The sequence below is a fragment of the Channa argus genome, chromosome 11 (genome assembly GCF_033026475.1).
Source record: "Channa argus isolate prfri chromosome 11, Channa argus male v1.0, whole genome shotgun sequence".
Taxonomy (NCBI): Eukaryota; Metazoa; Chordata; class Actinopteri; order Anabantiformes; family Channidae; genus Channa; species Channa argus.
In genome coordinates, this window is record NC_090207.1 from 17,972,384 (window position 1) to 17,986,292 (window position 13,909).

The window sequence follows — 13,909 nt, forward strand, 5'->3', positions numbered from 1 at the left end:
GATGTATTTAGAGTTCAGAAGTCAAGATTTTGCTAAACAAGACAAAAAGTGTAGAATTTAATCACACATGATTAATTACAAATCTTTATTTCTGTTTTACTTCACTGAAATTAGTGCCGATGACACGTCAACAGAACTAGCACTTACATTACAGCTATTTCGTTTTTTGCAAATTATTTCTGGTTGAAAACCTCATTAGTTTTAATGGTTTTGCTTTAGGTGGAGCATTTCCTGCCCACACTGTTTTATGTTATCTTTTAGGAACAGTTACAAAGCAAGCAGCAGCGCTTGAAAGTTCTTGAACTCCTTAGAATGTTCTGTTTCTGCATAAAAATGAATATCACGATTAAAAAAATATCAGATTTCTAAAATTAAATAAAGGGAAACTATATTTTACAAAGTAGGCAAAAATTTATGTTATTTATGGTGGAAAATGTTCCCTATTAAAGTCTGCTCTTGACAGTACAGGTTTGTCAAAATGTGTGGTTGTCTGAAGACCTTTAGAAGAGTGGTTGATGCTCACCAAGCAGTAAGCATTACAAAGGAAGGACTGAAGTCCACGAACTGACTGTCAGGCAGACTTTGTACAAATGGTAAACAGTCAACACTATTGCTACCCTCGTTAAAAGTAGCCAACCAACAAAGATCACACCAAGAGCAAAGTGTGTCTTAGTCTGGTAAGTCTACATCTAGGAAACTAAAGACCTCTCTTGCAGTGGATAATATCAGTGTTCCTGAGTCCACCAGTGATGGTGAGGATGGCAGAGCTATAAAGGAGGAAGCCACTACTTTCCAAAAAAAGAAAACAACCCAAAAACCAATAATAAAAGTCATTGCTGCCTGTCAACAGTTTCTTCAATGCATGTAGAAAAGCCAGAAGGCTACTGGAAGAAATAGTAGTTTGAAAGAAAGGTGTGTTTTGTTTACTTCAATGAAACCAAAAAGTGCACTGCAGCACAAGAATATTATTCTATGAATTTATGAAACATGGCTTGGGTCGGCTTTGGTGCTGGACCAGGATGGTTTGCTACCATTTTGTCAATCATCAAGTTGTTCTACCAGATAATGGTTAAAACAAAATGTTATTTTTTGGACTAGCAGAGGGAAAGTTCTAAACTTTACCCTTATAGGAATATTGTGGAAGGAAGTTTACATCATTATTATCAGTTAAAAAGGGGTCATACAAAAATTAAAGAATAGAAAATGTTCCCAAATCTATATACATGTAGTTTTTTTTTTAACTTATTTTTCCCTTTTGTTTTGTTTATTGGGTTACCTTTATCTAGTTTTAGGATCTCCTTAAAAATGTGATCACATTTTGGGTCACATTAATGCAGAAAGTTCAGAAACTTTTAAGCACCACTGTATATCCTGCTCATACAACGATCTAAAATACAACATACAATTAATTCAAGTTCTAAGTACAGCAACATCCCATCTACAAGTAACAGTCTCCCTTTAAAAATCCTTGCATGAGGGAAAAAAAAAAAAATACAGCAACATTAATGAAATAGCTTTAGGCTGTTACCTAATGAGTTGCATGATTCATTCCTCTACATATACACAATAATTTATCTACCAGTAAGAGCTCCTAGTAAATAACAGCACTGAATTGGAAACAAGGACAACAGTGACAATGAAGAAAAAAAAAAAAACCTAAATAGTTTGATCCCATTCTGTGTTACTTTTCATGTGATGTGTTATTACATCTGTATAAAATACCAATAATCCAAAATGTATCCAATTAGATATTTTAAATGAAGATTTAAAATTTTTTTCTGTCTGCTTTGTCACTACTTCTGACACCAGCCACTCTCGGGTGTTGTGTGCACAAGTTACTAACTGAAGTCCTTTAAATGGCCGTCTTGCTGTACATGTTTGATATCTGGTTCTGAAAGACTCTGCGGATGTCAACACGCCTGCTTTTCAGGGTGGGAGTGAGAAGTCCATTGGCAACACTAAAAACCTCTGGATGCAGGTGAATGTCTTTTACCTTAAGCAACAATGAGATAAGAGACAGAAATTAAACACAATAGTACAAAGATTAGCATCGAGCAATTTTTTACTAGTATGTGTTAACAGTCAGCTGAGACTCCTCACTTGTTCGAATGACTTCAGCCCTGCTTCCTTCCCCACAGCTTTCATGTCCTCTAAAACTGCATTCTTTACATTCTGTTGGAAGTCAATAAAGCAGTTTTTACATCTATGCGATAGTTGAGTTCATTGATTTTTTTTTTTAATTAGGATATTTGACGTACAGGATTCTGGCACAGCTCCTCATGGGATCCGACAAAACCTTGCTCTTTTGCCCAATTCACAAACACCTCTGGGTCAGGGACAACTATGCCTATGAGATAAGACTGATAAAAAAAAAATACAAAAGAAAATCAAATATGTAACATTTTACTGGCCAAATGTTTTGCATATGGATGAAATGAAAAGGAATCACACTAGCTAATGCATTGTACCTGTAAACTATCTCCATGCACAAACACCTGGAGAACAGGAAAGCATCGCATGTAGACATTTTCTATTTTCTCTGGAGCGATGTACTCCCCCTGGGATAACTTGAAGATGTGCTTTTTTCTATCAATGATGCGTAGTGTCCCATTCTGCCAGATGACAAACAAATAAATGCACTGGCTAATTCACAGGAATTAATAGATTTTGAAATGGCAAAAACAGTAAAACAGGATTTTTTTTCCCCAAACATAATATTGAATGCACATTCAGCTGGTACTAATGCTCTTTTAAAATAGTCAAGTGTATAAACAGTTATAGCAAAAGAAAGATTTTATCAGAGAAAATGTTTACATGATCCTTGATAAATTAATTATAGATTCATTTTAATTCATTTTTGATAAAGGAACATTTATACCAGCTGAACCTACCCTTAGGCTGATTATTGTGTCTATACTTACTGGAAGCCACTGGCCCACGTCGCCACTGTGCAGCCAGCCATCGCTGTCTAAGGCTTCAGCTGTCTTTTCTGGGTCTTTCAGGTAGCCTTTAAAAACACTGGGGCCACGGATGCAAATCTGACACAGGAAAAAGTGTCAGCAGGTAGCAGATTGTTGTAAAATATATAGTATGACTGCATCTTCACAGTACCCCACCTCTCCCTCTCCATTCTTAGCATAGTAGTTCATCTCAGGGATGTCAACCAGCTTCACCATAGCACAAGGCAAAGGAGAACCAACGTGACCTGAGAGAGAGGGAAACACACCCGCTGAGAAAAGGAAAAAGGACAAAATCACATGCAAGTCAGTGGGGAAAAAAAGTTACGAATCTTACCTGTGGTCCAGTCTCCTGGCATAGAAAACGTGCAGCCTGCAGTGCACTCTGTTTGACCATAACCCTCAAATATAAGGCAGCTGAGAGTGGCTCTGAGGAAGGACAGCACAGTGGGGGAGATGGGTGCTGAAGCAGTCAGGCCAAACCTTAGATTACCTCCCAAGCTGGCCTGAAACAGAAGTAATGCATGTAAAAAAGTTGAATTTTCCATCACACTGAGGGTACAAGCTTTATTCCATTTTAACCAGTTTCAACCTTGGTCAAATTTTCCCATCTGCATTGGTCACACTAAGCCAAAATCTTTCAGTTCTTGTGTGCATGCTTCTCCAATACACTCCCACAGGGCCAATATGCTCTGGGCGAATTTGGCACTGGTTGTTGGACTAGTCGTGCTTCTCTTGTAAAGTTTGGATACAAATTTGTTGACAATCTGCAGAGCTGCTGGTCTACTTGTGCCACTGTGCTAAATACTATAAGACATAAATAGTGACAACTGTAAAGCTCTGGATTAATGGAAAATATGTCATTTAAGACTAGTGACTAATGGGTAAGCAACCTACAGCACCTTAAAGCAATGAAAAACAAGAGTTCTGCTAAAAGATAGTTAATAAAAACTTAAAAGGCAGAAATAAAAATGTAGCTTTCAGCAACTGACCTGAATCCTGTTCAAGACTAGTTTGTCCCACAGGCTGTTGTTACGTAAAACCCCGCTTCTAAGCTCTGCCTGCTTTCTCCTCACAGCATAGTTAAGCAAAGCCCGTCGCAACGGAGAGGTCACAGAACCCAGGATCTTTATGGAAATCAGTGAAAATGTGTATATTTAAAAACATAACCAATAAAGAGTTTTTTTTTTTTTTTTAAAGGGCTTTGCATACTGCAAGATGTGAATGTATTTTTGACCTTGTCATAAATGCGATTAAGTAGACGAGGCACAACAGGAAGGAAGGTAGGTTTGAGAGTTTTGATGTCATCCATAAGAAGAGAAATGTCCCCTTGGTAGAATCCCACTCTGGCCCCATGGCAGAACATAGAGACCTGTGACAGAAATTTACTTAAATTAGGGTTTATACATAAACACATATTGGGAAAAAAAATAAAAAATCCAAGAAGAGGATCAACTACCTGAATCATCCTCTCAAACATGTGGGCAAGCGGCAAGTAAGAGATTGACACATCCTTTTGCTGGATTTCAAACGAACCCTAAAGGAAGAAAAAAAAATGAGCAAAGCACAAGGGAGACATAAAGTTCAGGTAGCAGCATACGGTGAAGCCTTCCAGGCAATAAAACATGCAGTTTTTTTCAACAGCAGTTAAGATAGCTGAATCTTTATACAGGGGCAATTAGTTAAAGTACCTTGCAGTGACAGGGACAATCAAACACCCAATTAATCATACCATTAGACACAGCAGGAGAGAGGGACAGTTCTGAGATACAGAGACACAAGTAGATGGGAAGTGATGGAAGCTGTTCGCAATTAGACAAGGAGGTGGAAGTGTAGACAGACCTCCAGGATCTTAATGACAGAGGAAGTGTTGGAGGCAATGTTGCCGTGGGTGATCATGGCTCCCTTGGGCTTCCCTGGATAAATAAACAAGACATTATTGCAGTGCCCTACACACCAAAGGAAACTACAGTGGTACCATAAAGAGAGGTTGTTAGTGGGCACTGAAGGACAATTCTCTAATGATGTGAGTGAAGGATAATTATGGAGAGACTTATGAGATCAGACGGTACCTGTGGTTCCACTGGTGAAGCAAACCACGGCCAGATCCTGGGGCTGGGGCGGCTACAGGAGGCAGAAATAAAATATGAAAATATGACAACGGGCTTCCTCCACTCTTAATTTAAGTCCTTTTTACAAGTGAGTGTTAATGATATCTTAGGGGACAGAAGCAATGATAAAACTGTCATCCTAGCATTTAGAGGGGGATAAGACTTGTACTGAAACCAGTCTGATGCTGTGAAGTATGTGAAACTCACCACAGGATCTTTGAGGTTTTGCCTTCCCAGGTCCTAAGATGTGGATAAAGGAGTCAATTTACACATCACCATTGATGACCCGATTAAAGGGGAGGAATGTAAATCCAAACTACATTTAGTGCTCCACGCTGCTCACCATGAGCTGCTCCAGTTTCAAAACCTCCACCTTGCACTTCCTCGCCCTCTCCACGAAGGCATCGCTAAAATCGTTAAAGAGAACCAGACAGGAGAACTTCGGAGTCTCGCCTTTCTCCTTGTTTTCTAACAGAGACACCGCCTTCTCTTCCCGGTCACACATCACTAGAGAGATCTCCGCTAAGAACACAGCAACATGAGATCAACTGGTGTCACCGCAGAACAAGACTCGATGCATAGATAGAGTGACAGAATACTACAGTTACAGCATATCAGTTGTCAAAATAACAGATTGAAAAGGAGCAGTGAGAAATCATTTTTTAAACCAACATAGAGCATTTTTTCAGACAAAAGAAAAGTTAGTCTTAAAAGCACCACCAAATACAAAATCCACCATTTCTAAACTCTGTGTGTCAAAATCGCATAAATGCACAATAAACCAAAAAAAGTACTGTCATCTTCTGCTTCTTTTAAACTTTTAACCCTTTTTACAAAGCAGTGTCTGTGAAATGTTAGCAGTTCCAAAGCAGGAGAAATTATAATTTAAAAAGCAGCAACATTTAAATAAATAAATTACTTTCTTCCCCCACTTCCAACCCCATAGCAGTCATTATATGACTGTTTATATATACTAACTTTACAAATAGTATAGAGTTTGAGTACTTTTAACACTGCTGTTTCCGTCATAATGTATATTTAATGGTATATTATAGTCTCGAAGATTTTGCATGTTTCTGATTGGAGTCACAAATATACAGTCTGCAAAAACATATTCCAGAAGAAGGATCGTCCAGATCCAGACTGATTTGACATGGGAGGCTCACAGATGAGCCCAAAATGGGGTTTTCTGATGAGAAAATTGTGTTTCCTTTAAAAACCCCATTAGACACGTGATTGATAGTGTTATAGTTTTTTTTCTACATGCAGCTTCTCCTACCCAGGTTAAGTATGTGGACCATGGCCTCCATCCCAAGTGTGTCATACAGAGGCACCACTGCCATGGAGTAAGTGTAGCAGGCCAGCTCAGTGATAATCCACTGCCACCAGCAGAGGGAGATAAAGAAACACAGTTAGACTTCTTTCCAGTTTGTCACTGTCAAGTTGGAAATCTAAACATTAGGGACTTACTTATTTTGATCTACATTATCATGCATTTCAGTTTTATAGAACACCACTTAAAAAAACCCTCTCTGTGTACAGACTGTCTGATGAGAGGTTAAAAGCTCTGATGGAGCAGAAAATTATCTTTCACTCTATGCAGGAATCAAAGAAATGGACTTGCCTGACGGATATATTAAAAAATTATTTTGGGAGCAGACATGCTCTATTATTAGCTGCCCTGGAGACCCACATTCTCCTTCGGCACTCTGCTCTCAATAGCAGTAAGTGCAAATACACTTTAAGGACAGAAACAGGCAACAAACATCATATTGTGATGTTCAAACAGTGAGATCCTGTGCTCCAGGGGTAACATGATCCTTCCCAAACCACTAAGGGGGTCTGTGTTTGAGAATATACGGATATGATGCAGATAAAATACTATTTAAAACCAAACCTGATAAACTGTTTTGATTAATGATGAACAATTCAAAGCCTGCAAATTTCTCAGGGCAGAGTGCGTACCTCTTGTCTGTTCTGTGCAAAAATGCCAACGAATTGCTCCGGGTTTGGCTGGCAGCCTTTAGCCAACAAACCAGAGCCAAGCACCTGTGCCCGCTCAGCCACCTAAAGTTGGAGACGCAACGTGAACACACAAAGAAGGTAACAAATAACAGAGAGGGAAATGAAGGATCAAATACTAAAATATATCAGACCTCAGTGTAGGAAATCCACTTGTAGGGCTGACCTGGCTTCCTGGTGCCAAGACAAGGGCCATTTCCTTGAAGACACAAGACAGCCGTCTCATTTAAAAGTGTTAATATATACTGTTGTCTATATTTGAACTAATTAGAAAACATATTTTAACCAGACATTATTTCAGTGTCATTAACATTGATTTCAGTGTTTAACAGATGAGTATTCTGAAAGTGTCCACTGTCATCACCTGAGATCTTCAGGCCTCTCTGGAACATGTCATAGACTGTCCTGGTGTCCTCGTAGTAAAAATCCAGCAGTGAATCATCTTTAAGAAGGGCAGATCGCCTGCAGCTGGGATCTCCCTACAACAAATACCTTCACTATCAAACACCTTGATTAACTGCTTCCATGACTTATGGTGCTTTAAACAATGAGTCTAAACATTTGGATGCAAAGCGCCAAGCTGATCCACTCACGTTGACAGCTACAGACTGGACTTGCAGATCACAGGGAGGACGCATGGGTCTAGGACGGGTCACCAACCAGTATGCGGTGAGGGAGGCAAGGGCTCCTAAACCCAGCAGAGAGGAGGTCGACAGAGACAGGGAGGACAGAGGCAGAGATGGTAGAAGACTCCAGAAGTCATCTGATTCAGACCCTTTCAGTCCAGCACTGGTGCGAAGTGACCGTAACCACTCCTGGAAATGCATAACTGAGAAAAAAAAAATACTCACTGAAACAGAAGGAAAGGAATATGTGCATTCAACTTACAAAATTACAGAGTGTAAGCAGCACCACAACAGCAAGTATGATTATCTGGGTGGAAGGAATCATGACCTGCAGAGAGGACAGAGCTCCAGCAGTTTTTTTCAATCCAAACAGGTGGAATGACATACAATGTGACACTAATTGAAGACAACAGTCTGCTTAAAATATTTATTTTCAGCATCACCACTTCTTAGGGGTATTAATTACTTTGTTCAGGCCCTTTAGAAGAGGGACAAATGGCATTGTTTCAATGAGATGCAGGGGTACCAACGTAATTGGCCATGTTTGTAGAATTGCAATTAATTATTATTGAATTATACTTTATTATTAATAAAAAATATAAATTAATTAATTGCCGTTTAGTCTGCAAACATGTAAAAAATATAAATCATGCTCAGAGCTTCCAGAGCCAGAGTTACCATGTTGGAAAGGCTAATTCTTAATTGACTGCAGCTGATGGTCCCGTTTAAGGAACCAGAATCTGACATTTCTGCTTAAAAGAAAAAAAAAAAGAAGCTAAAAATATTGATCGATTAACTTTCTGTCAATCAGCTAATTAATCACCTTAGCAACCCTGCTTTTATGGGTAACAATGCATTAAGATGACTCTAACATCAAGAAGTAGCTGTAGTACAACACTTGCTTCATATTAATTAGGGGGAATCCAATGAAGGAATGAAACATTTAGATTGCAATGCAGCTCTTTAGCCACAAAGCCCTTTATATAACTTTCCTCTCACATGCATAGTCATTCTTTTATAAGGCCTGTAAACAGACACACAGAAAATGCAGCAAGACCAAAAGGAAAATGTGTTTAAAAACATGATTCCACATCTGAAAGTGTAAAATACCAGTCTGAAGAGTCTGGTTAAAAAGCTGAACCACACTGGGCCAGAGACTTGGCACCACACACAGAGAAAGAAGAGAAGAAAAAAGGCCTGAGCTGTACGGTGTTGGGTGGGGGGAGCTGAGAGCCCCCAGAAAGTAATAACAATTGGCTTAACAGAAGCAGGAACTGAGGTTACTCTCAGTCATGTTGTGCTACTCTTTCATCCAACAAGGTGGGAGAGTGAGAGACTCGGGGTACGTAGAGTAGCAAAGGCTGCTGGTGAGACAGGGTGAGGGGGACGGCCCGACTTCATGATATGCTGCCAAAGACTTTATTGTTCATATCAAACCCAATGAAAAAAAAAGGAAGGGGAGAGGCAACGATCTACAATTTTAAACTGTTCAGTCACGTACCAAGTCCAAAACTACCCTCCTTCTTAAAACTGCTCATTTCACCTATTCCAACACACCACTGCATCTTCAACCAGACAAGGAATTCACCTCATTGAACAAGTGTCTCCTTTTCCCACATCCACTCCCCACCCCGTAACCTCTCACCCACTTTCACCCCCACTACTCAATAGGAGAGGGGATAATGAGTGATATCACACGCCTCCCTCCTCTTTACCATCCAATCCTGCACTGCTTCCGTTCCCAGCATGAGCAAAGTGATGCCCCATTTGTCCTCATTGGATTCCTATTCTTCTCTAGGCATCAATCTATGTGAATTAAAAGCTGCATAGTTGCTACTTTACACCTGCCAAAGTGACAAAGCAGCTAGTCATCCCCTTGAGCCCTTCTACTGCTTAAAACAAAATCTAAAACAAAAGGGTTTGTTATATTAAAATGTTAGAAAGTTAAACTTTTTAGCTTCTTGCAGTCTACTTCTGCCTCTGTCAACTGCTCCCTCCTCTCTCACTCCCATTCATAATGGCTACTGTCAAGGCCCAGGCAGGGACCTTTGTGATCCTAGCCTTTACTCGCTGGAGGACACAATACAAAAGAAATGGCACACACACGTGAAAGTATATAGAGAAGGCAAACAAATGCCAGTTGGCTCCCTGCTGGGAGACAATAACCTGAATGTTCAGGCAGTTCACACCTGAATTTCTATTTTTTGGGGGCCAATTTCACAGCACGACACACACGACAGAGATGTGTTTGTGAGGGAATCACACATCGTCAAGTGGAGTGACGTCGGAACAAAAACAGCGGATTAAATTTATGTTTGGTGCACATAGTGTAAACATGGCAATTACCCTGCTATGACTTACCCAGAAAATGTCATACAAACAGTGGAATGCAGGTTCACAGGGATACGGCAGGCAGGAATCAGCATGTCTGTGCACATTTACTTCTGCTCACAAGCAGAGACAGATGTTAGAGCACATAAGATTACTCAGTGGTGCGGTTTCACATTGGACAAGGTAGTAAAACAGAGAGGGAGAGAGCAACATACTATTTTTAACGTACAAAACCAGAAACCAAAAAACAGGTTTTGAGAAAGACCTGGCATGAAACCATTTATGATTATAACTTTAAACTGTTGATTGTTCACCACATTTTAGTGAACGTGAAGTGAACTAGGAGTGGTGAGAAATTACTGGCATAAAAAAAAAAAAAAAAAAAAAAACTTTTTTACATTATTTTCAATGTATCACTGGAAAAATAACTATACTGTCCAGGTTAAAATTTGGTATTGTATTTTACAGTTGATGAGACATTAAGGGACATTTTTCCAGAGATTATATGGTTTTATCAATACGTTCTTTTATTATTTGGCATAGTAAGAAGTCAGTTGTTAAGGATTAATATGTGAACATAAACGCAGTGAGGTAAAGCCCATGTATAAACAAATTCGTTTCGGTGAATGGACTTTACAGTCAACAGAAGAGAACTCGATTTCTTGCTCCATCTAAAACTCAGCAGCCAGACTAACAGTAGCCTACAGGGCTTCTATGTTGATGAGAGACATGCAGGGGAATGCTGGCCCCTGACCCCAAAACTGCAGGTGGTGGGACAGCAAAGGAGAGAGGCAACAGCATTTTGCATTTTAAATGGGAGAGAGGCAATGAACTCTGCACATTTTCCATGTGCCCAGCAATGTGAATGGATCGAGCGGCGATGGGGTGAGAGTTACAGGATGGACACGTGAGGCTGGCTGGGCAGCATAAGAGAAAGAAATTAACACACTGGTGTTTTCCGGCTGCGATTCCCTAGTGAAGCGTGAAGAGCAGGACAGAAAAGAAGAACAGAAGCAAACCAAGTCACACCGAGTATTTGGAGGAGGTTGCAGCTGTAGAATAGTGGAGAAAGACCATGCAACCTTCACATACAAGATCATTCTCTATAACAATTCAAGGGTAATCATGAAATATTTCGCTTTTCTGGTAGAACATGTCATAGGCCCCATTGAATCAGTGAGGGTCTTTGTGCACCATGGCACATCACCCAGACCTACATGACTGGGTACTCCAGTCTCAGCTGCCGTACAGTACACTGTAAACCATCACTCACAGAGGATGGCAGGGAGCTGGCGTTTAGCCATGTGAACAACTATAAACATGTTCATGCCTCTGAATATCTGAAGGTGCAGACATAAAACATGCAATGCTCAAACACAAAATTGAAGAAAAACAAAACTAAACAGGCGTCTGCCAAAGATATGGACATGAGTTCAATTTGAAAAAAGAATGTCAGAAAACTCTCCAACCATAATTATGCCTGGCTTGGATCGGGGACAAAATACCACAGCAATGTGCCTAAGTTAACAGCTACACATAAGTGCACCCCAGTTCTTTTAAAGAATGAGGTCAGTATACATTGGCTTCAGAAAGTATTAAGCTCCCTTCACTCTTTGCATGCTCTTTGTGTTACAGACTTAATTTTAAATAAATATGTGGGGAAGTACCTTTAAACTTCCGGTAGTCGGAAAAACATGTCATAATTGATCACTGACCTAGTTTGAAAGAAGGAATTACTCAGGTCTCTTCAACTAAACACAAAATTTAGAACAGTTTGAGAAATACTTGCTTATTTAGTGCTTTAGATTCCATGCTGTTGCCTGGGCTAAACAATACAGTAAACACTGATCATAATGAAAAGCGCTGGTCTCAAACCTCAATCTAACAGTTGTGACTTAAGTCCATACAGTGGCTTCAAATGTTTTCAATCCCTTCACTTGCTGCACATTTTCTGTACTTGTAACTTTAATTTTACATTTTTTCCAGTCACTCTACACTCAATAAACTGGTGGATCCTCTCAAGCTCAGGGTGGATGGGAAGCATCCGATATTTGCCACGTTCTGGTCTTTCCACAGATGATCTATAAGGATTAAGTCGGTCATTTGGTTTGCCCACTCGGACAATCAGAGATTTGTCCCGAAGCCATTCCATCGTTGTCTTGGCTGTACAATAAGATCATTGTAATGCTGATAGATGTTGTCCCAGTCTCAGGTCTCAATCAGGTTTTCTTACGACAAGTCTGTATGCGTTTGCATTCATCGTTTCTTCAGTTCTGAAGATTCTCCCTGTATGTGCAGCTGCCAGCACCCACTTCACCATAGCGATGGCATTTGGTTGGAGTTTAAAGGGTTCACTTTTCTCATTAGACAGGACAGGCATTCCAGAGGCTTTTAAAAAGCTGTCCAGCTGTCAAACCAAGCTGTAATGTCTTTACTCAAAATGTCTACCATCTTGCCCCTGTACATATAGGGCTGATAAATGTGCAACATAGGGAGAGGTTTATCCTTCTGTCAGGTTGTGAAGCTCTTAGAGAAATGTGGGTACTGGTCAGTTATCTGAACAAGGTCCCTGGTGACTGGTTTGGCTTGAAGGCAACTCTAGAGAAAAGTCCTGGTGATTCCAAACTTCTTCCATAGCAGTGTGCCTCTGAGCTTTTATCAGAGAGCGGTTCTTGTACTTCATGATTAGCTTTCTGTCTTGACTTGAAGTGTGAACCGTGGAGCCTTTCTATCAACAGGTATGTGCCTTTCTGTCAAATCAACACAAATTAAAATCGCTCCAATTAACTCCAAAAGTCATTTCAGGTTATTTAGACTTATTTAGTATGTTACAATCTATACCACGATGTGTGCAAACAGTGATCTGGTTATTTTCTTTGGCGACCGTAACGCTAGGATGTGCACAATTCCCAAATAAATCTCACCCAGACCATAAGAATCCTTTCATTGACCGTGTTGAGGGAGCAGCATTACAGTGAACTGTGATTTTAGCCTCTCTCTCACAGACACTGGCCAATCAGGGCAAAACCGAGGCGTTTAAAACTTCATGCAACAGCTCAGCAGGTTGATTCACTTACACGTTGCTCCAGACAAACTCTCAGCTCGGAGGACTGGAACCTCCGTGGTCTGATGCCAAACTTTTCTTATTTTTAGATCGAAGTCTGGCCATTGGTACTTTGTGTGTGTCCAAGTCGAACTGAAAACAAACCTGTACTCAAAGAAAGAAAAAAAGACTAAATGAAACTTACCCAAAATAGCAAAATGCGGGCCTCCAACCTTCCTTAGATTGCGCTCTTTAGTTAAAACTGCAGCTGCAGATAGATCCAAATCTGTCCACGCGTCAAGTTTCGAACAATGCGCGCTTATTTCCGGTCAATACCTTCAAAATAATCGATTGCAGTTTGACAGAACGCGTAAAGGAGCTGTAACTGGAAATCACATACAATTAATATTGTTCTCTTACTATCATTATAAGTCAGAAACTATGCCAAGAAAGTAAATATAGAAAGAATTGTTGTGGGCAATGACTGAAAATTAAATACAATTTAAAACCATTAGTTATTTGTATCCCTTATTTTGGTATTTCTGATTTTCCACTTCTCAATTACTGTTGGATTTTTTTTATTTCAAATGATGCTTTTTCAATGAAATCTTTCTCATATCAATACCACAGATTGGGTCACTGTGGTCATTCCACTCTGGCTCACCAGGTCCACGTTATAACGTCTCTTTAATTTGGGGATATCATTTTGAAGTTGAAATAACAAAACATCCTGTCTTTCTCCTTTTCTGTGACTTGACAATTTACTGCAAGTCTGTGCTGAGTCTGACGTCACCTCGCAATTATCTTCATGTGTTTTAG

At 39.9% G+C, this 13,909-nt stretch overlaps 1 protein-coding gene across 2 annotated transcripts; it reads right to left on the minus strand.

The window, feature by feature from the left end:
* Nucleotides 1-71: 71 nt before the first annotated feature.
* acsl2 (acyl-CoA synthetase long chain family member 2) lies at nucleotides 72-13,398 on the minus strand. 2 transcript variants are annotated; one of them, XM_067520412.1, is made up of 20 exons: nucleotides 13,296-13,398; nucleotides 7,684-7,919; nucleotides 7,455-7,569; nucleotides 7,225-7,289; nucleotides 7,034-7,135; nucleotides 6,348-6,447; nucleotides 5,412-5,590; nucleotides 5,276-5,308; nucleotides 5,030-5,081; nucleotides 4,800-4,873; nucleotides 4,417-4,494; nucleotides 4,195-4,329; nucleotides 3,950-4,084; nucleotides 3,295-3,463; nucleotides 3,117-3,205; nucleotides 2,922-3,038; nucleotides 2,469-2,612; nucleotides 2,259-2,360; nucleotides 2,101-2,172; nucleotides 72-1,993 (listed from the first exon to the last, which is right to left on the minus strand). In XM_067520412.1, the coding sequence occupies exons 2-20, from the start codon at nucleotides 7,915-7,917 to the stop codon at nucleotides 1,853-1,855; spliced, it is 2,136 nt and encodes a 711-aa protein (XP_067376513.1). In that variant the 5' UTR covers nucleotides 7,918-7,919; nucleotides 13,296-13,398; the 3' UTR covers nucleotides 72-1,852. The 2 variants fall into 2 exon arrangements, with proteins under 2 accessions (XP_067376513.1, XP_067376514.1); XM_067520413.1 differs by lacking the exon at nucleotides 13,296-13,398 and adding an exon at nucleotides 10,078-10,266.
* Nucleotides 13,399-13,909: the final 511 nt, after the last annotated feature.